This window comes from Nyctereutes procyonoides, unplaced genomic scaffold (assembly GCF_905146905.1).
Source record: "Nyctereutes procyonoides isolate TBG_1078 unplaced genomic scaffold, NYPRO_anot_genome, whole genome shotgun sequence".
Taxonomy (NCBI): domain Eukaryota; kingdom Metazoa; phylum Chordata; class Mammalia; order Carnivora; family Canidae; genus Nyctereutes; species Nyctereutes procyonoides.
The window spans coordinates 5789018-5812670 of NW_026575036.1; the positions used below are offsets into that span (position 1 = coordinate 5789018).

Sequence of the window (23653 nt, forward strand, 5' to 3'; positions counted from 1 at the left end):
GGCAGCTCCCAGCACACACAGGCCCATGAGCACAGGGACAGGGGGCCAGTGTGGCCACCACAGGATGGATACAGGGTGGACTGGGGGCATGACTCCTTCCTCCCTGCATGTGACATGCTCATTCACATGGTTTCCTGTGTCCTGTGGTTCAATCCAATCCCCATCCTCCCTTCTTGTCCACACTCAAGGGCATTTCCTGTGTTCAGAGCTTAGAGCTTTTGTTAGGCTGAACCCCATGAATTTCCTGAGAGGCCGTCAGTTTGGGCTTACATGGACTTATTCTCGCTCTTCTCTCTTCTAAACATGTTTTGCCTCCAGGCTAAGGGCCCAGGGTGGCAGAGTGAGGAAGGGCAGATACTAAGAGCTCACGTTTACTGAGCGCACACTGTGTGCTAGGCTGTGGCGTGCCCTCCACAGCGCTGATGCTCTCTACAGCCCCTACAGCCCCTGGAAGGATTTCCTGCAGCCCTGACAGGTATTCCCCACCTGTTCCAGGTGAGTGAGTCCAGATGAGGAGGCCACATGGGCTGGAACAGGGCCCGGATCAAACTCAGCCCCAGACCTGCTTCCCCACCTCCACCCACCACCAGGGAAGTCCTGGCAGAGCCAGGCCATGCCTGCAGCTTCACAATGGGGAGGAGGGGGAGAGGACAGGCCACGCTGGAACTCTGGGGGAGCTGGAGAGCCCTCACGGAAGGGGCAGGAGAAATGCCCAGGGAGCATACCTGCACCCCAGCAAAGAAAGGACAGTAGAAGACAGAACCAGGGCAGAAACACAGCGATATCAGACAGGAGCCTAAGAGGTGGGTGGCAGCAGCAGAGGTCAGAGCCTGGGAGGGTGTAGACAGAACAGAAGGGTGGTATCAGGGAGGAACCAGGTTGCAGCGTCTAGGGTGCCAGGGCGGGACAGGCAAGGGGAGGAATGATAACGTCCAGGGGAAAGGATGGAAGCAGGGGGCAGGGAGAGAGACTGTGGAGGAGACATGGGACTGAGGTCCATGGAGGGACCCAGGGGCAGGGGCAGTGCTCAGATGGGGAAGTAGAGTCAGCCCCGGAGAGGGGGTGGGGTGGCAGGACAGGGAAAGGAGTTGGGGCGCTCACACACACACACACACACACACACACACAACTTATGAAGGCATAAAGAGCAAGTGTCTGATGATTGGCTCCCATGTCCCAGTTAGCACCCACAGCCCCATCTGCCCAAACCCTGACAGGCATTTGGAGGGGATGGAAGGCAGGGCCCCAGAGCTCAGAGGAGGGGTGGGGAAAGGGGGTCATGACCAGTGAGTGTGTGTCCTTCTGTGTGGGGCAGGCCTGTGGGTGCCTGAGACTGTGTGTGTGTGTGTGTATGAGTGAGTGCCCCTGCTCTGGTGAACAGCCTGTGCCTGTAGGACTGGGTGTGGGTCTGGGGCCCTGAGGCCTACATCCGGGTTCCTCCCCTGCAGGGAGGGTCTGCACAGGTTTACCTGGTGCTGGTCTCTGTGGGCAGAGCACTTTGCCCCTGTGCTGTTTGCCCCCTTGTCAGGCCCTCAGCGGGGGCAGATCTACCCAGTGGAGGGAGAGCAGGAGGTGATGCCGGGGCAGCCAGGGCCCTGCAGTCCCCACACCTCCTGCAGACACATATGCACACACAGACCCTTGCACCCTGCACACTGCTTTCCTCCACCAAAAATAAAACACAAAATGCAACTGAGACCCATTCGCAGGTGACCACAAGGAGTCCCACAAAGGAACAGACAGTGCTCAGACAGGCCAACGTGCCATCAACACACACAGGGAAAGACCGGGAATCTGGGACACAAAGCTTCTTAACACGATGTCACCTGAATATGTCTCCCCCCAACATAAACACACGAACACCAACGCACAGAAGACACGCTAACTGGGGCACGCACCTCTGCAGACCGCTGTGCATGTGCGCATCACTGCCCGGCACACCCCAGGGCTCCCTCCGTGGGCCTCGCTCCCAACCCTAGCAACCTGGGGACACCCAGCCTGGCTGTGAACATCTGCCCCCGCCCCGTCCCCTTCATGCTGGGTCCCCAATCCAGCTGTTTACCCCAGGCCAGCCCAGCTGTCTCCTGCCTGGTGAGGGTTTGCTCTTCCTGCTTCAGAAGCAAGAGAGAGAGGTGACTGGGGCTCCAGCAGCCACCAGGAATGTCCCTTCTGCCACATGCTGCGAGCTTCTCCCTCACAATGACCTCTCAGAGCCATGTGGGAGGAGGCACATCCTCCACTGCGTCTCCCACATCCACCTGGTTTTTCACTGGAAATCCTGCCCCCGGCTGGGTCCTCCCTTCTCCCCCAGCCTCGGAGAGCACTAGGCGATCCTCACACTGAGATCCGCCACGAAGGACACACGGGGCCCCTGGTGAGGACGCTCAGGGCGGCCCTGCAGGCTGTGAGGGCCATCCCCACAGAGGAGGCCGCAGGAGCCAGGCTCCTGCAGGGACAGGTGACACCACCACAGGGAAGCAGGTGGCAGGCAGGGGACAGGCTCACTGTACTGGAAACGGGGCAGAGGGACAGGGTCAGCCTAGAAGCAGCCCTGACGGCCTCCCCACCTCAGGACAGGGTTGTGTCCACCCAGCTCTGGGATGGGGGAAGGCTGGTGGAACTAGGGCTGTGGGGAAGCAGGTCAGGGGCAGGGGGGAGGCCAGCAGGGCTCCTGTGTCCCCAGAGAGCACTCAATCCCTTTCATTATCCCTTCGCCCCCACCCCCACTCCCTCAAGCCAGCACCTCAGTATCTGCCCCCAACACAGTGTCCCTGCCAAGTCTTTCCAGCACCTCAGGGAACCAAAAAAAACCGAACTCAAATTTCAGGCATTCCAAGCCCTCCTCTTCCCTCATTTCTCTGGGGTCCCTTACTCCTCCTCTCTCCCCTATCCACCCAATGCAGCCTGGCCCCCTGGGTGTGTCCCCAAAGACAGGCAGTCCCTAATGAGCCCTAGGCACTAGAAGAGGAGGACCCAAGGCAGCCTTGTGGAGGAGGGGGTTCCAGAGCTAGAGATAAGGAGTCCTGTCAGCATCTGTCCATCTGCCATCTCCTCCAGCATCCCTGTCCCCTGCCTCCTGGCTCCTGCCCATCCATCTCCCTGCTGAGGCTGATGGGCTGAGCTCAGGGGCAAATGCACAGAAGCCCAGACTCATCATGCCTGGTCGGCTCCAGACCCATGTTCTCCAGGAACGTCACTACCTCTGCCATCATTCCTTGCAATCTTTCAAGACCTTGTTAAGGTGAAATTGTAGATGGACCCCAAGGACGAACAGAAATTGGTCTCATTCCTCAATATCTTGATCTCAGCCCTTTGTCCTCACATCACATCCCCAAGAGGAGAAATGAAAACTTAGGCAATGACAAAGGGATTGAAATCTCAGGAAGACTTTCTCAGCCTTAAGGAGTTCCTGGCTGCCCCTGGAAAGCAGGGGCCATGGCGGGATCCGGGGAGATGCAGGGGAACAATCAAGTTTGCTTCTCCTGATAAATGCAATTTCCACCAGCGGGGAGGGACCCAGCCCTGGGGACTTGAGGGGCACCTTCTCCGCAGCGGCCTGCGACGCGCTCCGCGGCCACCAGAGGGCGGCAGAGAAGGGCGCTCCCCGCACAGCCCGCCCTGGGCCCTGGGCGCTGAGGGGGTGGGGGGGCGCCCAGCCTGGGGAGTCGGGGCTCCAGCGAGAACCCAGGAATTTCCGAGCTCAGGGAAGCCCTCCTGCCGCCCTCCCCACCGGAGTCCCTGGTCCCCCGCGGCAGCCCCTTCCCCTCCTGGCCCCAGCCCTGGGGCTGCTGGCACACAAGGGCCACCTGGCTTTTCCTTTATGCTTGGGCAGCAGGTGGCAGCGCAGCTCCCAGAGGTGATGCCTCCAGGGGCCCAGCTGATAACTAGAGCCAGCCCTGGAGCCCACGTGTGCTCCATTCCCACCCCAGGGGCCTTCCCTGGGTGCCCACAGCTGCTCCTAAAAGCAAAGCACACTCTGTAGGCCCAGTGGGAAGGCAGCGCGCAGCCCTGGGCTTCAATCACCTGATGTCACAGCCCCCCCTTCCCCGGGTGATGTCTGCTCACACACAGACCTGGGCACAAGGACTGTGAACCCCGCAGCACAGACCTGCGGGCCACACACACCTGCTGTGCACACCCCGGCCTCAGCACCCACACCCCCTGCTCCTCAGACTCCCCCAGCCCTGCCCTCTGCTCCTCCTTCCTGAGCTGCCAGAGGAGCTTCTCTCCATCCCTCATTTGCTCTGTGCCCTGTGTGTCCAGGGGCTCCTGGAAGCTGCACACAGGGAAGCACTTTCCCTGCTCTGATTGGGTCCCTCCCACCACAGCCCTGGACACATGGAGCTGAGGGGACACCCAGGGTGCTGAGCCCCCTCTTCCCAGGGATCCTCACTCTCTGTCCCTCCCTGCCCCTCCTTCTCCCTCCATCTGCTGACCCACCTGCTCCTGCTCCAGATCCTTCCTGCTGCACAGGTCCCCCTTTAACCTCAGTAGCTGGGTCACCTTGGAGGTGAGCACTGAAAAGAGAGAAGGTGGGGGGTGGGGAGAAGGGAAGAAATCCTAACGCAGGGCAGGAGCAGCTCTGTCCTGATCCCTTGACCCTCCACTGGAAGGTTCTGGTGTGAGTGTGACCTCGGGTCCTGGCTCCTCCTTCCCTCCCCCCACCTCTCCTTGGAGCCTAAGAGCTGCCCTAGGGGGTGGCAGCTGCACTGACTGCACTGCCTCAGTGCAATGGAGCCACTGGGGGGGGGGAGCACAGGTGCAAACTCGTGAGCTGATGGGCTGAATGGGTGCAGATAGGAGGACCCCCCACTCCTTCCCCACAGCACCCTCCACATGATCTCCCTGCCTTTCCCCAGTCCAGGACCCCTTCCTTCTAGAACAAGACCAGACAAACCTGCCAGCCTTTCAAACACCTTATACCTACTCTCATCCCACAGGAGAACCTGAACCGACCAAACCCTCTTCCCGCCCCCCATGTGCCTCCTTGTCCACTCTGGACTGGGGGTGGGGGTGAGGAGGAGGTTCCATCCTGAGGGCACTGGAGGAACTGGATTGTGGATGCCAGGAACGGAAAGGGCTTCAAGGGCCTCAGGATGATGGACTCCGCCCCCGCCCCATCTGCCTCCCCTAGAGACCCATCCACAGCAGAGAAGAACAAGGGCCAAGACTGGGGCTCAGCTGTATTTCCCCAGCGCCTGTGAGGCCTGAAGCCCAAGCAGAGACTGTTCTCCAGTGTGGCCCACTCTGTGCCATCGCCTTCATCTCCCCAGGCCCATGGGGCAAGGAAGAGGACGGTGGGTGGTGGAGAAAGTGAGGCACAACAGCCCTCCCCCAGAACCTTCCTCACACACATTGCTGTCCTCTAGCCACCCTCCCGCCTGCAGTTCTTCTAGCTGGTTGGTGAATCCCCCCATTCCCAGGGCACAGGAAGGACTGCAGGGAGACCAGAGAAGGGACTTCCCACAGTAGCATCTTGGCCATAGCCACACTCAGGCTGCAGTAGGGAGGGGGAGGACCCTGGGCTTCTCTGCATAGACCCCCTGAGCTGAGCATGGGGCCAAGTCATCTGGGGGAGGTGGGGCAACCTACTGGGAAACTGGGGAGCTTTGCAAAAGCTGTGACCTGTCAGAAGCAGTGGCATCCAATGCACTTCGGGATTGCCTGGGAAGTTCCTCTCAGGTCAGATGTCAGCTCCTCCTGCTGTAGTTTCACATTGTTTCCCTTTTAGGGCTCTTTTGGGGAGGAAGAATTTGACTAGGAGGTTGGTCACTTACAGAGTTTCAATGTCCCCCTGTAGATGTGTCCTTGCTGATTGGCTCTCCCCCCAGGTCTCTACTCCCCTGTCAACCAGGAATTGAAAGGCTCCCTGAGGAAGCCTCCAGGGTCCCTGAGGCCTGCTCCCCTCCCCAACAGGCCCAGAGGACATCCTCCCCCTCCCATCTCAGCAAAGGGACCCCCATCCTGCAGCTCTGGGAAATGCCCACACAGAACTAGTCCTCAAGCTGGGGTGATGCCTCCCCAGAGCCAGGCCCCTCCCCTCCACCTGCATCACCACCACCCACCCTCCTCTCCAGGCAGCAGGCCAACCCCAAGGGTCTCAGGAGAGGCAGAGTGGGCTGAGGAGCCCAGGCAGTGGGGAGAGGTGGGCTGCATGAGGAGGGAGGGGAGGAAGGAAGGGAGCCTAGAAGAGGAGACTGGGAGAGCACAGGTGTGCAGAGCCCCAACCAGGAAGCAGGTGCCCAGGGGTAGCTGAGGCCCAGGTTGAGAAATCTCAGTGGGCCTCCCTGCTGTCCCCACCCCAGGCCAGCATCCCAGGGGCTCAGGGACCTCCGTCTCCACAGGTGTGTGCACTGGGTCAGAGGCAGACAAGGACAGGAGGATGGGGTCAGGAGGATTGAGGCCTACACCTCAGTAAGGGATCCACACAGCCCCCTCCCCCCTCAGGATGAGCCCCAGCTGGACACCATCTTCTCTGCTATTCCCTGAGCACAGAGCATGGGGAGGGGCCCAGGCAATTGTCCAGGGCAGTCCTGGTCCTCCTGGTGCCTGGAGGGGTTCAAGGGGAAACCCAGCCCTGCCTATGGGGGCACAGCTCTCTGTAGAGGGGGTGAGGACAGAGGGGGAGCAGGGACCAGGCACACAGCCAGGAAGGAGAAGACAGAGGAACAGGGCAGGCCTGCAGGTTCCCTGGCAGTGGTTCAGATAGGAACAGTGTGGGGTCCAGAACCAGAGGAATTAATCCCGCAAGACTTCCCAGAGGAGGAGAGATATGGGCGAGTTTGCAAGGAGCTGAGAGGCTGGTGTGCAGGAGAGGAGGAGAGAGGATGGCTCAGGGTGGGGACGGGCTATGAGGCTAGGAGGGGGCAGGGGGCTGAATCCTGGGCTGGCCTGAGCTAAGAGACCAGATGCAGGGAGCCTGTGGAGGGATGGCGGGAAGGACCAGGCTGGGCAGGAGTCACTGGAGGTGGAGGAAGGGGGGAGAGCACCCCAGTCTAGCTGGAGTACTCCTCCCCTCTCCCCATCCCATGAAGCCAACAAAACAGGACAGAGTCTAGGGGCCTCCAGCTGGGGCACATGAAGGACTCCTGGACCAGGGTCAGGGCCTGTTTGCCTGAGGCGGCCATCACGGAGCAGGGGACACTGAGTGTTCCCACCCCGGGGGCCTCGGCTCTGTCTGCAGGTGGGAGTGCTGCCCCTGGTGGTCTCTGAGCTCCCTGCTCTGGACCTGCCCTGCTCATCAGCGCCTCTGGCCCAGGAAAGGTCTGACCCCCTGCGACCCACCAGGCTTTACCCCACATCCTCTCCTCTCAGGGTCCCTACACTCTGTGCCACGTCCCGATCCAGAAGAAACCACTTCCATGCTGGAGGGTGGGGTGTGGGTCCAACTTCACAAACTCAGCTTCAGTGTATAGGACTGGAAGTGCCACAAGGGGCTTTGAGTTAGACTCAGTAAGAACTTCCCAGCACAAGGGGTCTGAGGGGCCACCTTGTATGATATTCAGCAAGAATTCATACCAGAGGCCTCCGGGGAGCAAACACTTGTTCTGGACCTACCTGGGTAGTATTGACTAGGGACAGAAAGTTCCACTGCGATTAGGGTCATCCCAGCCTCCGAAGGTGGCACACAAGGACTTCTGGGGACCCTGAGGCCCTCAGGCAGAATGAGGAGAGCCTAGAGTTAGGACCTGCAGCCTGGTGCCCTCATCCCCAGGTCCTGGGGGTTGGGGCAGGGAGAGAGCAGGCCTGGACCCCCACTGTCTGGCGTCCCTCCCACCCTAGCCCCCCTCTTTATGGCCCTCCCTGGTCAGAGCAGGGCCTCTGAGCCCTTCCCATGCAGGCCTGAGTGCAGGCCTCAGGCCCCGACTGCACCCAGCCTCAGACCCGGGACCCAGATGCCCTCACCCTGTGCCTGGCAGGGCAGAGGCACCCCCTTGCCTAGGCTACCCTCCCCCACCCCAGGACTCACCCTCCCTCTTCTGGCTCCCCCTCCCCCACCCCCTAGCACAGCCTCAACCCTGCTGGAAATGTGCCCAAATTAAATCAGTCACATGTTCTGGTATGAGTCTCCAGTCTCCCCTGGGACAGCACACACATGCACACGGGCACCTGCATCCACCCATGTGCACCTGCACCGATGCTCACACTCCTACATACACACAGACACATAACGTCAAATACACACATATGCACACCTACCTGTTACGGACTTCTCACATGTACACAACACAAAGACACATCCCCTCAAACAGACCACCGGCACCTCCAGACCTACACACACTCATACACTTGTCACACTTGTCCGTAGATACACACCACCCTATTCCTTTCATCTAATGATCCAGAGCCCAGTCCTCTAGGCTCTAGAGATCTTGAATGTCCAGGAGGGAGTATGGACAAGGAGACAGTGGGGAGAGAGCACCCAGGAGAAGGAAAGGGGGTGGGGCTCCTACCCCTACCCCTGCTGCTCAGGCGGCCTCCCCAACTCCCCCGCAGAGTCATGGCTCAGCCTGAATGGGAAGTGACTCTGAGGTCCTACCCTCACCTTCCTGGGATGCTCCAAGGACCCACAAACACCTTTGCTTTCCCTGCCACAGCGTTTACTCCCTGCAGCCTCCCAGGCTCTGACTCCTTGTGAGCTGCTGTCTGTCTCCCCTCCTCCCAGTGGGATCCTCCTCCAGGGCTCCTTCTAGACAGCTGGCCTGCTGAGTTTCCCTGGCACTGCCCCATCCTGGTCCCTCCACCTCAGCCCTACTCACCCCCATCCCTCTGATCCCTCCCCTGCCACCTCTCACCATGTCCCCACCCACCTACAACCTGGTCCTACTCCACCTGCCTCCCTCCCTCCCCTCCTGGCCCACCTCGCCAGATATCCCCACCTCCAAGTGGGCTCCACCTTCCCATTACCTCCATCTCTCCTCCCTGCTGCATCCTACCACATTGCCCCATTTCTAGTCATTTCTACATCTGCTTTCACACCTCCTCCACCCTTAGGAATCTAGGGAGTAGGGCAGGGCTCAGAGCCCAGTGGAAGGAAGGACATTAGCCCCCTTCTCTCCTCCTGTCCTCTGACTGTCGTCCCCTCCTCCCTTCCTGAGGACAGACCTGGTCAGGTGCTAGAGAGCTGAAAAGACCTCTCCTCATCAGCAAGTGATGGGGGACGCTGCGCAGAGGAACCCCAAACCAGGGTATACCTACAAGGCAGTGAGTCCACCTGGGTAAGCCCCGCCCACTAAGCAGAGCCCCGCCCCCTTGTCAGTGTCCTCGGAGGGAGGGGACCGGTCAGCCCTCACTTCCATCCTCCCCCCTGTCCTAAGGCACCCTTGATAGCCCCGGGACCTCGGAAAGGCCTGATGACCCGGTCACCCCAAAGCCACTCCGTCTCAGGAGAGGACAGAGCCAAAGGTGACTGCTCCCCCTGGGGTCGTCCCACCACCTCAGCCTCCTTCCATTGAGGGAGACTCCCCCTCAGCGCCCAGGGCAGGTTTGTGGGACAGAAGGACCCTGCTCAGCCTCAGTCTTTCCTCCCCGCAGACCACTGAGGTCTGAGAGCCCAGCTGAGGGCGCCTGGTTCAGCAGCGACCCTGTGTGTGCAGGACGGGCCTGGCGCCTCCACCTGGAAGCCAAGATCCCCACAGAGTGTCACCTTGTTTTCTGCTGGTTTGCTCTGTGTGGTCTCTCCTTCCCCCGCCACACCTTGTTGAACCCCAACACTCCTGGGGAGACGATCTCCCTCGAAGGGTCTCTTTTCACCCTGTCCCTCCCTGTATCAGGTCCAGGATTTGTGCTTTGGAAAACAAGCAGCGCTGTCTGCTCAAGGGAAGTTCTTCCTCTCCTCTTGCTTTAATCCTTCTTGCTGCTGCAAGTAATCATATTGTCCCCGAAAAATGTGAGGCTCTCTCCCAACTCTCCCCATCTCCCCACTTCTTCAGCTTCTCGGTGGTTTGTCCCAAATATCTACACTCCAGATCCCAGGCTTCAGGGAGGCTTCTGGGCGTGGAGATCAACCCAGATGCTGAGGAGTGTGACTATCTCTGTGAGCTGCACGGGGAAGGCAGTGGTGTCTGTGTTGAGAAAGGCCAGAGAACACTTTGGAGCTCTGTGCACACAGCAGGTGTGTAGTAAGTGTGAAATGCCCCAATGAGAAGCTGGGAAGGGGAGGTGAGGGAGGGGGAGAGGACAGGAGTGAGGCTGGACTGGTCTGAACTGTCTGCTCCCCGTTCTCTTCCCTTCTGCTCTGGGCCACCTGGAGACAATATGCTCTAAGACAGACCTGAGCCTGGAGTCCTCCATAAACTGAGGGGGTGACCTCCCCTCCATCCACCTCCACCCAGCCCAGCTCAGGACACCAGGACAGCCCCCACCAGGAGCCGAGCCACTGTTCCCCCACCCCACCAACCACACACACACCCTCTTCAGCCAGGGCTCCAGATCTCTGAGCACTCACCTTGCACCCTAGCCTGAATGCCCCCATCCTGGCAGAAACTTAGGTGACCTCCCTCAGCCCCTGCTGTCAATGTGGTAGTCTCCAAGCTTTAACCAGCTCGCTTAGCCCACAGCATGATTAACTGATCTTTCTTAGTTCACCTATAGTATGTCTAATGGAAACCTGTTATCCCAACAGGAGGCAGGGTCGGGAAAGGGTGAGTGGGTGTAAAGCTCCAGGTCCCAGTCTCAGATTCTGCTTACCCACTCCCAAGCCTTTCTTAATGAGACCACAGCTCTGCAAGAGACAGGAAGGAATGCTACCAACTCGTGCCAGGAGGAAGGGGCAGGCAAGTGGTTAAAGGAAAACCCTGGTAATGACAGAGGTGGCTGAGGCTGCTGGGATCCTGGCGGACGGCCTGCTCCCCACAGCCTGGGTTGTATTCAGCCTTGGAGCGGGGATCCATGGATGATGGGGATGAGAGGTGGGAGACTCTAAAGTCACTTAGGAGAAGTCTTAGCTCTCCCAAAAGTCCAAAAGCCCTGACCAGCTGCCCCAAGAAGCCCAGAACCCACTAAGACTGAGGTGGGAGGTGAGAGGGAGTCTCTGTGACAGCAATTAGCCCCTCTGTGAACTTCTGTCTCCATCTCTTCCCCAGCTCCTCATATCCTGGGGCATTACTTTAGAGGCTTCTGCCTTGATCTGTTCCATGTCTGGAGCAAGATCAAAGCTCTTAACCCCTGTTTTGCTTGCTGAATCCTCAGCTGGAGAGGAGGGTCAGGGTCCATCCTGAGGCAAGGGGAGGGCCGTGATTCCCCTCTTCCCGAGGCAGTGTTGAGTTTGGGTATTTGGACCAAAGTAGGAACCAATCCTAAGACTGGGTTGACACACACACACACACACACACACCCTGGCCCAAAGGCTTTTATTCTCATTTATTGATTTTATTGTTACTGTTCTTCAGGTTAGAAATTGAATGAACTCATAATCACATTAGTGTGATACATGACAGTGACCAGGTGCTCCTAACCTCTATCTAAAGAACATTTCTTGTGGGTCTATGATAGGACCCCATTTATTTCCTTCAGGGGTTCATCACACTCTGGAATTATTAAACATTGGTTTTCTTGCTTATTGTCTAATTCTCACTAGGAAAAGCTCTGTATTTGAATTAGAGAAAGAATGAATGATGAATAAATACTTTGCGTGGGAATAAATTTACTGGTGAGAGAAACATTTCCTAATATGTGACCCATTCCTGAAAGTATCACGTGAGAACCTATGTTAACAATAATATCTATAATCAATATTCCTAATGCCCCTACTTCTACATCTCTCACCATGGCCTCTTTTCCTCTATTTTATACTATGCAAAAGCAATTCTTAGGAATTCTTTAGCTCTGTGTTAAGCCCTGTGGAGAGGAATTAAATATGTATGGGACAGGGTCTCCCCACAGCAGAAGCTGGCAGATGAGTAAAGAACAAGGGGAAAGGGAGATAGAACATGAAAGACTCCTAAATCTGGGAAATGAACTAGGGGTGGTGGAAGGCGAGGTGGGCGGAGGGTGGGGGTGACTGGGTGGCGGGCACTGAGGTGGGCACTTGAGGGGATGAGCACTGGGTGTTATTCTGTATGTTGGCAAATTGAACACCAATAAAAAATGTATTAAAAAAAAAGAACAAGGGGAAGACACAGAGTAACTATGACTGAACACAGCGTGTGGAGAGCCAGCTATGGTGAGACTGACACAAAGGACTAGAGGAGGTCAGAGGAAATAAATTGCTTCAGGGGTAGATAATCCAGGAACATGTGGGCAGGAGGCAATATTTAAACTGAACCACTGGTTGTGAAGGATTTCAGTAGTCAGAGATTGGGAGGATGGAATTCCAAGGAAAGACGTAGCTAATGGGAAGGATTTCTTGACTTTGGGCATCATTGGATATTGAACTTCTATTCATCATGAGGGAGTGAGATGCGAGGACCAGTGAAATTCAAGGTAAAACTGTAGAAGCTCGAGGCTTTGAATAGAGAAGACAGGAGCCAGGACCTGGGTCGCAGCTCAAGGTCCATTTATCTTCACTTCTCTCTCTTTTTTTGTTTAATTTATTTTTTATTGGTGTTCAATCTGCCAACATATAGAATAACACCCAGTGCTCATCCCATCAAGTGCCCCCCTCAGTGCCCATCACTTCTCTTACACCTGATCTTATTGTTCAGTTCACATGGGACAGGGCACCCTCTGTGCCTCCATCTATATGCCTCGCATCTCCTTTCTCCCCCCAGTAGTTCTTTATTAACAATGAGAGGATTTCCTAATCTTGTTACTGAGAAGAGCACAAAGCACAGAAAGGCACAAACTAAGTTAGATAATTTGCATGCCTGGGGAAAGGGAGAAACTTCTGCCATTTCCATAGTCAGTTTTCCTAGATCTTCTGACTCTATATGTCAATAAATATCTATATTTCCTCATTTTCTGGACAAGAGATACTGTGAAATGTCATATGTAAAGTTTCTCATAAAAATCCTTCATAAAGCAGGCCCCGACACTGGCTTTGGAAGGTGGAGGAGGGGGTTCCTGTGCTGTGTCTGCCTTCAAACCACGTGCAGGTCCACTTGTCTCCTGCTTCCAGGAGCTTTGCTTCAGGCTTTCTAAAGAAGGAAACAGAAACATTCAATCCTCTTACCAACCCTGCTTCTTTCAGAGCTCATTATTTCCTTATTAATTTAGTTCTACAAATGACCAGTTTTCCATAATCTCCACTGTAGAGTCCTTAATCGGTATAATTTTAAATTCTCCTCTTCCTGGGATGGCTCAAATAGAGAATCCCACTTGGAAGCAAAGATGCAAATAAAACGGCTTCTCTTAGTACCTTCCGTGAGGGGTTTCCAGGAGAGGCCCTTGGTTACAAGGGTGGTGTACTTCTAAGGGGAGCTTGTATTAGGCTACAAAGTAAAAAAGAGGAGAGCATTGCCTTGCAGCTGCGCTTCTCTATCTCTGAAAACCCCTTTTGATTGTAGCAGACATATGGGGGCTCCAGAGCAAGCCAGCATCTTGGCCATGAACCTCCTGAAAGGAAACTCATTAAAGTGTTCGTGAGAGACAATGGGAAATAAATATCAGGATTTGATGGAAGCACACCAACCATGGACAGGGCTGGAAAGGGGCTGGTACCTTAGTGCTGATTGATTGAACGACTTCAGGATTTGTGCGCATACACACATCCCATACCCAAATATGCTTGTGTTTATAGACATACCGAGATAAATGTGCCCCACATTTGGTGGGTATTTCCACTCAAATTTAAACGCATATGTCTTTATTAGGCACACACACATGACTCTCAGTGAGGTGCTTTATGAATATATGCACCAGCCTCTCCCCCATTTTAAACTCCTGCCTGCAGGGTGGGGCCCAGTGAGGGTAAAGGAGAGAGTGTCTGAGTGTGAGCTGCATGTGTCACTAAGTGTGTCTCTGATTAACACGCCATGAAACACACAAGAATTGTTTCCTCATTATTCACTATTTGGAGTTATCCGGCATCTTTTAATTACTCTGTGCCATCAAGTTTCAATGAACATCTATCCCTCACTGAGTCACTACTCCCTTGCCAAGTATAGCTCAGTGGTTACAGGCACAAGATTTTGCTCAACCTTGGTACAAATCCAAGCTTCACTACTCACTTTGCACAAATAACTTAACGTCTCTGAGCCTTCCATTCAACTTTTGCAAAATGAGCACGACAATAGTCACCTCATTCAACTTTGTATTAAATAGGTGATGATGGAAAGCGTTTGGAATACTTAGCAAATGGTAGGTATACAATCATCATCATCATTTTAGGACTGTGGAGATAGAAGTAATACATACGAGGGATATTCCTTTCCCTTAGGAGATTTTAGTATCTCCTTGACACAAAATAAATTCATGGAGAGACGAAGGACTTGTAAACCTAAAACTCTATTCGAGCCCTAATGTCCAAGAGGATTAGGAGAGTTGATAGCGGATTTCAGTGCTCTAATACGATTGGTGTTTTTCTGCTGTCACTCATCATCCCCATGCCTCACCACATTACATACACCACACATCCACCACAGCCTCTCATTTAAGACGTTGACTGGATAATTCTTGGATAAGAAAGATTTTGAGAGTTCATTTTGTACATTACCCTGTTTCTGAGCAGGAGCCCATCTGAGGCACTCCACACCCAAGTGAGACAGACATGCACAGGGCCAGAGATCCTGTGCCCTCCCATCTCCCCTGGTCACCCTCTAATCTCAGAAAATTCTTCTTTCTGTTTAACCTCAATGTATTTTATTTAATGTTGGCCTCTATTTATCACCCATTCTTATTGGGGTTGAGGTACACAAATCCTCAAAAGCCTAAGAAAATTCTCAAATGCCCACCTGGTAACATTGTTCCATTGCCTATCTCGCCAGGTCTCTGGATTATAGGGCTTATAATCTTTGCTGTTCACTCATTAAAAATCATCAAATGATCCCTTATGGAGCATTAATTTGGTTCCTCCCAGTGTATAACCCCTTATGTAGAAATCTGGTCTCTCCGGAAAGCATTTGGAGGATGTAAGTATCCTAATTTCCACAACAGATGGTTAAGAATTTCTATTTCATCGCCCAACCTCCAGAGCCTCTCAATTAGTATCATCACGTTATAACTCATTTGACAAAGCGACAGTACAGCCCTGAGGCGGGAGCATGACTAATATGACCTCCTCAGTCCCTTTCTGTCCATCGTATGAAGGATGGGAAAAAGAATTGCAGCCTTCCCCACCACCCAATGCTTGACCTGGGGAGCCCCTGAGGACCAGACAGACTCCAGTGAGGCACCACAGGCTTTTTTCCCCACAGTGGGCAGAGTCCACATCCTGGCCTAGTGACTGGAGTGGGAATCCTGGGGACAGAGGACACAGACCACACACTTATCCCTCTTCCCCAGATTCAACTTCCGCAGCCTAGTGACCTCCTCTATGCTCCCAATTCCAAAGTTGTCAGACCTTCCCTAGTGCTCATCTGAGCCCAGACACCTGTCATCCATCATCTCAGGCCAGAGCTTCCCAAAGCTGAAAGAGCATGCAGATCACTTGGGAGCCTGTTAATAATGCAGATTCTGATGCAGGAGGTCTGGGTTGGGGTCTGAGATTCTGCGTTTCCAACAAGCTCCCAGGTGACCCCCATGCTACTGGTCCATGGACCACACTCTGAAGAGTGGGATCTAGGACTGTAGCTGGTGCTACAACTGTCTCCCAGGAAGAGCCTCTCTATCCATAACCTACTCTCTGTCTATCCTCCAGATGGGTGTGAGAATCATATCTCATCCTTCCTGGGTCAGAAACCATGCTCCATGGCACAATACACAATAAAACCTGAAGCATAAATTCCCTTCAAATGTGAGAAAACACACCCCTCACAGGAGTCTCATCTTTCATGACTCTTAGGATCTGTGTAGCCTAGAATTACTGTCCCTTTTCCTTTCCAACTCACCTGCCCCTCTTCTATTTCCCAAATTACTCCATAAGCACCCACCTCCAGGAAGTGTCTCTTGACCAATACCTCTCTCTGTTTCTACTCATACCTTCCCTTCCAGAGTAATGATGCCTCCATTCCTATCCAATTATCATCTATTTTGTCCATTTTTCTACATATGTGGGGTATCAATTCTCTTTCCCTAAAGAATCATAGATGCTCTAACAAGGTTTTTGTACCAGTCTCTCAAAGAAGGATCTAAAGTAGTAAGTAAATATATGGGTAATCCTGCCTCGAATGATTTTCCCTGCAGCCACCTACTTCCTGTTAGGAAGAGGAGAAATTCAGCAAGTAAGAAAGTAGCTTCCCTCCCTCCCTCCCTCCCAGCGTGGGCCCCATACATAATTACAGCAGAAAAACACTGGCCCTCATATACCAAAGCATAAAACTGATGCATCAAGAAGGATGCATGTTGTGCTCACACTGGAGCCAGTCTCATCTCCAGGGACTCCCTGGAGTCAGGTAGAGTAGGTTGGGGTTTCTATCAATTTCACTCCTTCGATCCCCTCCCACATCCCGTGGGAAGGGATAGAGCAGGACCAAGGAATATTATATCAGGCATCCTCCTGCCCCAGGACTTATTTTCCCTGTTGTTCTTTGAATGAACACTCTGCTTACCGCTGGGTCTAGAGGAAGGGGAGAACCTATCCCTGGTCCTGAGCATGATTCCACTGTAATGGAACAGACAGGACAGTCACCAGAACTCAGGCATAGTCACACATCGGCAAAACTACAAGTGCCTGGGGACAGTTCTAGCTGCTGAGTACGGATACGGTTCTGGATGGAAAGAAATGCGGTTTGTCAAGGAAGTCCCCCAGAAGACAGCCTTAAAGAAGTAGCACGATATTAGTATGAAGGAAAGGAGAATTTTCGGGACCGAGGAAATGTGTAAGGCTCAATTTAATTTAACATGAATTTATTAAATGCCCATTGTATGCCTGGCCACCAGCTGGATGCCCTAGGAAGTGAACAGGTGACACTCTTTACCTATGATCTAGAGTCAGGAACAAAAAAAAAAAAAAAAGGAAGAAGAAGAAGAAGAAAAGAAAGATACACAGATAACCGGTATGCTATTTTTTATTTCAGATTTCTTCAGGTACAATTGACAAAATTGTAAGATACTTAAAGTACACATTTTGATATACATGTAATTGTGAAATGATTCATTTATATTTCCCTCTGTGAAAGAATTAATAATGGCACTTTAATCTAAATGTTGCATTAAATGAAGGTGAGTGAATGCCTTTGTTTCCCTCCCTTCATCAACACACATGGAGGGGCTTCAGCTGGATCTTTGGTTTTTAAAGTGTGGTCCCTAGACCAGCAGCAGCAGCAGCAGCAGCATCACCTGGGAACTTGTTAGAAATATAAGTTCTGAATTCCAACCCCACCTCCTGAATTTCAAACACTGGGGACAATGCTCTAGCAATCTCTTTTCACGAGTCCTCCAGGTATCATGGCACCCCATGATGTCTGAGCACCACTAAGCAGAGTACTACTACTGGCCTCTCTTCACCTGGCTCTCTGTGACCTTGATTAATGAAGTGAAGACATAACATGGAGCATACCCAGCTTAGCTTCTTTCAACTTTTTGTTAGCTCTCTTATTTTGTCCAGAACACACCTGACCACTGGACACATGCAATCCAACCTGCTCATACAGGAGAAAAACTAATTAAAGCAGACTCTTCTGTGATGGCAGGTGAGGGATACTCAGCAGTATTTATGATGAGGAGTAAGTCTGTCTAATCTAGTGATACAGGATTAGCAAGCCAATAGGCTGCACTTCTACAGCTGATGATCCAATCGTCTGTCTCTGTGTCATGATTATCAATAGATTTCAACCATGGGGAGGTGGTGGGGGAATGACATGTTATTTATTGGACTTCTACAGCTCCAACAATGGGTTGTGTGAAAAGTGGGCAGGAAGCGGGTACAGATTACGATCAGTAAAGAGACCTAGTTAAGAGAATAACAGAAGGGCCAGAGGAAATCCTAGAATTCTTTAAGTAAACAGACTTGAGAAATTATCAGTCCTGATCTCTCCTGTCACAGATAAACAAGTAGAGCATAGAAAGTTCACATTGGTAGATAGTGGTAGAAACAAGACCATGACCCAGGACACATGGCTCTCAGCTGTGTGCTTTCTGAGTAGGTGGACCAAAGCAGGTTTCTACTGTTGCAGCAGTAGAAAAACTTCAAAGTCCAAGAATGCAGATGTCCCTAAGTGCCAACAAAGGGGTTCTCAGCATGGGTGATGGGTTCAAGGCCAAAGTGCTTTGTGCTCAGAGGAAAGCTCTGGCTGCAATCCACGTGTGCATGGCTCTGTTGCCCCCTCACAGAGCCAGGGCTCAGGCTACACAGCCTGCTCAGTGCTCTGAACACTGTTTTGTTTTCCTGTGCTTTTCCTCCTGGTATTCCCACTGCCTACAGTTGCTCCCTGCCACCCATATGTGGTGAATCCTATCCCTGAAGACAGCCAACTAAAAGTCCATTCCTGTACAAAGTCTTCTCTAATTTCACCAACTAACCCTCACCACTGTGCCAGCCACAAATGATCGTCTTCTACTCTGAATTCCCCAAATACTTCATTTGTATATTACTTATGACAACACTTTCTACTTTGTGTTACAGCTTTGCTTCATACCTTGTATTAGAATATCAGCTTCTTTAGTGCAGGGGCCATATATCATCTTTTTTTTTTTTTTTTTTGGTCTTTTTCTAGTTTCTTTTCTTTTCTTTTTTTTTTCTTTTCTTTTCTTTTCTTTTCTTTTCTTTTTTTTTTATACCGAATATAATGAGCATACAGTGTTCTTATATTACTCTCACATGTCCAATACAAGAATTCAACAATTTCACATATTTCACAGTGTTTATCAAGATAAATGTTCTTTTAATTCCCTTTATTTAAATAACCGATTCCCCTACCCATCTCCCCTTTGGTAACTCTCAGTTTGGCCCTCAACATAGGAGTCTGGGTTTTTTTTTTTTTATTCTCTCTTTTTTTCTTTTTAATTTTTTAATTTCTTAAATCCTATATAACAGTAAAAACCTACATGTGGCATTTGTTTTTCTCAGACTGACATATTTCTTTTTTTGACATATTTCATTTTATTATTGATAAATTTCAACTGCATATATCGACTTAAAATATCTCCCTGGTCATAGTCCCACATATAACTTTCAGGTATCATTAAATTTATTTCAATGTGAAAGGAGTTCATTCCACATTAGCTGAAGATCTAATACTTACTAAAATATTCTTTATTTTTTTAGAAATTTATTTTTTATTGGTGTTCAATTTGCTAACATATAGAATAACACCCACTGCTCATCCCGTCAAGTGCCCACCTCAATGCCCGTCACCCAGTCACCCCACTCCCCGCTCACCTCCCCTTCCACCACCCCTAGTTCATTTCCCACAGTTAGGAGTCTTTCATGTTCTGTCTCCCTTTCTGATATTTCCCACTCATTTTTCTCCTTTCCCCTTTATTCCCTTTCACTATTTTCTATATTCCCCAAATGAATGAGACCATATAATGTTTGTCCTTCTGCGATTGACTTATTTCACTCAGCATGATTGACATATTTCCAGTAGCATTATACCCACCCAGTCCATCCATGTTGTTACAAATTGCAAAATTCTATTCTTCCTTATGCTCTATATATCACGTCGTCTTTATCGATTCGGCTATCAGAGGATACAATGGTTACTTGTATACTTCTATATCCTGACTATTATAAATAATGCTGCAATAAACATAGGGTACATATATCTTTACAAAATCATGTAACTAATATTCTTTCCAACAGAAAAAGAAACCATCAACAACAAAAAGAGACAAATGAATGGCAGAAGATACCCACAAGTGATATATCAATAAGGGGTGACACTCAAAATACATAAAGAACTTATACAGTGCAATACCAAAAAAAAATAATCCAAATAAAAAAAGGCGGAGGAGCTGAATAGATATTTTTCCAAAGAGACATACAGATGGTCAATGGATACATGAAAAGATCTTTGTCTCACTAATCATCAAGGAAATATAAATTAAAACTGCAATCAGATATAACTTTACCTAAAATCAGAAATAGAAGAAAAGCAAGTGTTGGCGAAGATAATAAGAAAAATGAACCCTCCTACACTGTTAGTGGGAATGTTAATGGTGCAGGCATTATGGAAAAAAGTATGGAATTTCCTCAAAAAAATTTAAAAAGAACTACCATGTGATCTGGTAATTCTGCTACTGGATATTTTCTCAATCGCTACAGCTACTGTGGTGATCACACTCACCAGACTGAGATCAAGAGTCATGTTATACTTACTGAAACAGCTAGCTATATCCTTCACTAGTGGATATTTAATGAAAGAAGAGGAAAACGCCTTCAAGCTTCTTTTAATACTAATTTTGTAAAAGTCAGTAAGCAATATAGACACAAAGAGTAGAAAGAAAAAAAAAGAGGAGAAAGAGCAAAGTCACATCCTTCATGCTACCATAAATATGGAATTCTATTAGTATTTTCACACCAATATCTCATAGGAGCCCTAGATTCCCATGTGCTCAAGAGTACTCCCGATTACTGTGTAGGGAACCAGACTGCATTCAGGTAGGGAACCAGACTGCATTCAGGTGTGATGATGTCAAACCAAAAATGTACTGGCACTGCTGAGTTCAAGGTCTATGGTTTGGTCACTTAAGGCTGTGCTGGATCCCATAGGCGAAGTAGATAACAAACCCAGTCAGCATCCAGGCACCATATCGGGCCCAGGTGCCAGCGGTCATCTGCATCATAAGGCAAACATTCAGAAAAATGCTCAGGAGTGGGAGGAGAGGCAGACCAGGTACCTTGAAGTGAAGGGCAGTGGAGTTCTGTGGCTGTCTCCAGATGATCCCGGTGATCCCAGTGATGAGCACCAGGAGCAGCACAACCACTGTGATCCACCCTGGGTCTCCAGAAAGCCAACCTGGCCACTGGGCCAGCACCAGGCAAAGAACAATCAGCAGCAGAACAAGCAGTGAGGAGCAAACATAGACAACTCGGCCAGAGAGTGGAGTGGGGGTGGGGCTGCCTGGAAAAAATAGTCCCTGTAGAGTTAGCTTCTCTGCTGCAGGTAGTCTCTCCTCCTGCACCTCTGCTTCATTTCCCTCATTCTCCTCTTGCTCCTCTGCTTCGTTTTCTTTATTCCTCCTCTCAGGCTGATACCTGATGATGAGAACACAAAAAGCTACCAGGGAATAAGATAGCAAGGTCGCAATTGTCCTGAGGTCCAAGAGATCAGTGAATTCAAAGAAGAATAATATAATTACTGCAATAACATAAATGAATATGCTGGACACCACGTGGGTTTTTGTGCCTGTGATGACCCTGGCAAGCACAGGGAACAGGAGGCCATCCTTTGCCATCATGTGTATCACAAAACGTATGGGGAACGTAAAGTTCCAATACATGTTGATAAAAATATTACAGAAAATAACAACAGCTACAACATAGTAGGCAAGATCCCAGCCAATATGGAGAAAAGCCTCAGGCAAGGTGCTCCCAGGTCGGAGCTGGTAGTAAGGCACCATAAGTGTAAGTGCTGCAGAGACACCAAAATACACCAAGAAGCAGGTGAGCAGTGAAATAACAATGCCCATAGGGATGGAACGCTCAGGGTTGTGCGATTCTTTGACTCTGGTAACAAGAACGCTGAAACCTATAAAAGCATAGAAACAGGTTGCTGCTCCACGGAGAATCCCCTGGAAGCCAAAAGGCATGAATCCTCCAGAGCCCAGAGAGCCCAGGATAGAGGTGTCATTGAGTCCAGCTTTTATGTAGTCCTCTTCTGTGAGATTCCAGTTGTGCAGGTCCCCCTTAACGAAGCCAGAGATGATGACAAAACTGAGAACCAAAAGCTTCACCAATGTGAACAGTTTGAAAACTATGAAGAACTTATGATAAGCCACTCTTTGAAATTCTAAGAGAAAAAACCCAAGGACGAAAGTAAAGTAGACTAGATTATCTGTTAAGACTTGGGGAATGTGCTCTGAGATACTCTCAGAGATCTGGTTTCTAATCAGGTAGTCAAAAATTAAGGTCCAGGCCTGGATAACAACGACTGTATCAATAAAAAAGTAAAGGATGAGGTTCCAACCCGTGATGAATGCCCAGAGTTCACCTACAGTGACAAAACAATAGAGATATGCGGAACCAGAATGCGGAACCCGGGCGCTAAACTCTGCATAGCACAGCGCAGCCAATAACGAAGTTAGGCCAGCCACCAAGAAGCATATCACAGTGGCGGGTCCTGCTTGACTACTAGCCACCTCAGCAAGCAGGAAATATACACCAATCCCCATTGTTTGGCCCACACCCAGGGCCACTAAATCCAGAGTACTCATGCTTCTACCATATTTAAACTCATGTACTTTTTGTTCCAGTGGACGTCTGTGTACCAACTTTTGACCAAACTTGCGAATTGCTTGCCGCAGCATTCTAGCTGGAATTGAAGAAGATTCTAAGGATCAGAGAGCTGTAGCAACCTCTGGGAGCCAAGAGTGTTAGATCTGGTTCAGTGAGGCTGAATTAAGCCAAGTTGGGTTAGGGCTACAAAGGTCGGGTTGCTCAAGCTTCACAGTTGCTGCTTCATATTTCTTCTGGTATGTGTTATCCTTCCATAATGCCTAGGGAAACAATAAGTGTATACTGAACATTGGTGTTCAACAAACCAAATGAAACTCAAAAGTCGCATGAAACTTGGTGCAGGCCAAGTATCACAGAAACTGACACCAAAAGACATCATTAAAAAATCAATTTAAAAAAATCAAGTCTGCTTCCCCCCCCCTGAAAAAGTACCAAAGACCACCCAACATTCTGCTTTTAAAAAAATGTATTTTTCAGTAGGCTCAATGTCCAGCATGGAGCCCAACACATGACCCAAATTCACAACTTTGAGATCAATACCAGAACCAGTATCAAGACTCAGACTCTTAACTAGCTGAGCCATCCCAGCACCCCAACATCCTCCTTTTTTTACACACGTGATATAATCCTATTTTATCTCATTAGTCATGTAGCTTCATGTACTAATTAATACACAGAAAGCATGTATGTATTGTGGGATTTTCACATGCAGAAAGTGTGTACTGTGTTTGAGCACAGGTTATGACACATTAATTCATGGATTAGAGGACCATGATGAAATTACGACCCATTTTTTTATATACCATCAGAGTTTAAAATACAAATATTGGTATATCAATCTTAAAGCTCTTATCACTAAACAACATGCACATGAGACAGATAAGGAAGCTCAGTTCTTATGGATTCTTTCTACTTTATTTATTTATTTATTCCATTCACTTTATTGGAGTTCAATTTGCCAACATATATCACCCAGTGCTCATCCTGTCAAGGCCCCCCCTCAGTGCCCGTCACCCAGTCGCCCCAACCCCCTGCCTACCTCCCTTTCCACTACGCCTTGTTCCTTTCCCAGAGTTAGGAATTTCTCATTTAAAGTGTTCCTAACACACAACCAGGCTTCACATCCTCCATGCTTCGTACTGCCCTTTCTTCATAGTCTTTCCTTCTGTCATCATCTGACCTGTCCTCATTCCTCCAGCCTCATTCCCTGCCCAGTTTCTCCTCCAGCTGAGAAATTCAACACTTGCCCTGTTCCCTTGCCTCTAATGCCATCTTGGC

At 50.5% G+C, this 23653-nt stretch overlaps 1 protein-coding gene across 1 annotated transcript; it reads right to left on the minus strand.

The window, feature by feature from the left end:
• Positions 1 to 20661: 20661 nt before the first annotated feature.
• On the minus strand, positions 20662 to 22446 carry LOC129505545 (cationic amino acid transporter 3-like). The gene has a single exon (XM_055318583.1). It carries the CDS (start codon positions 22444 to 22446, stop codon positions 20662 to 20664), a length of 1785 nt encoding a protein of 594 aa, XP_055174558.1.
• Positions 22447 to 23653: the final 1207 nt, after the last annotated feature.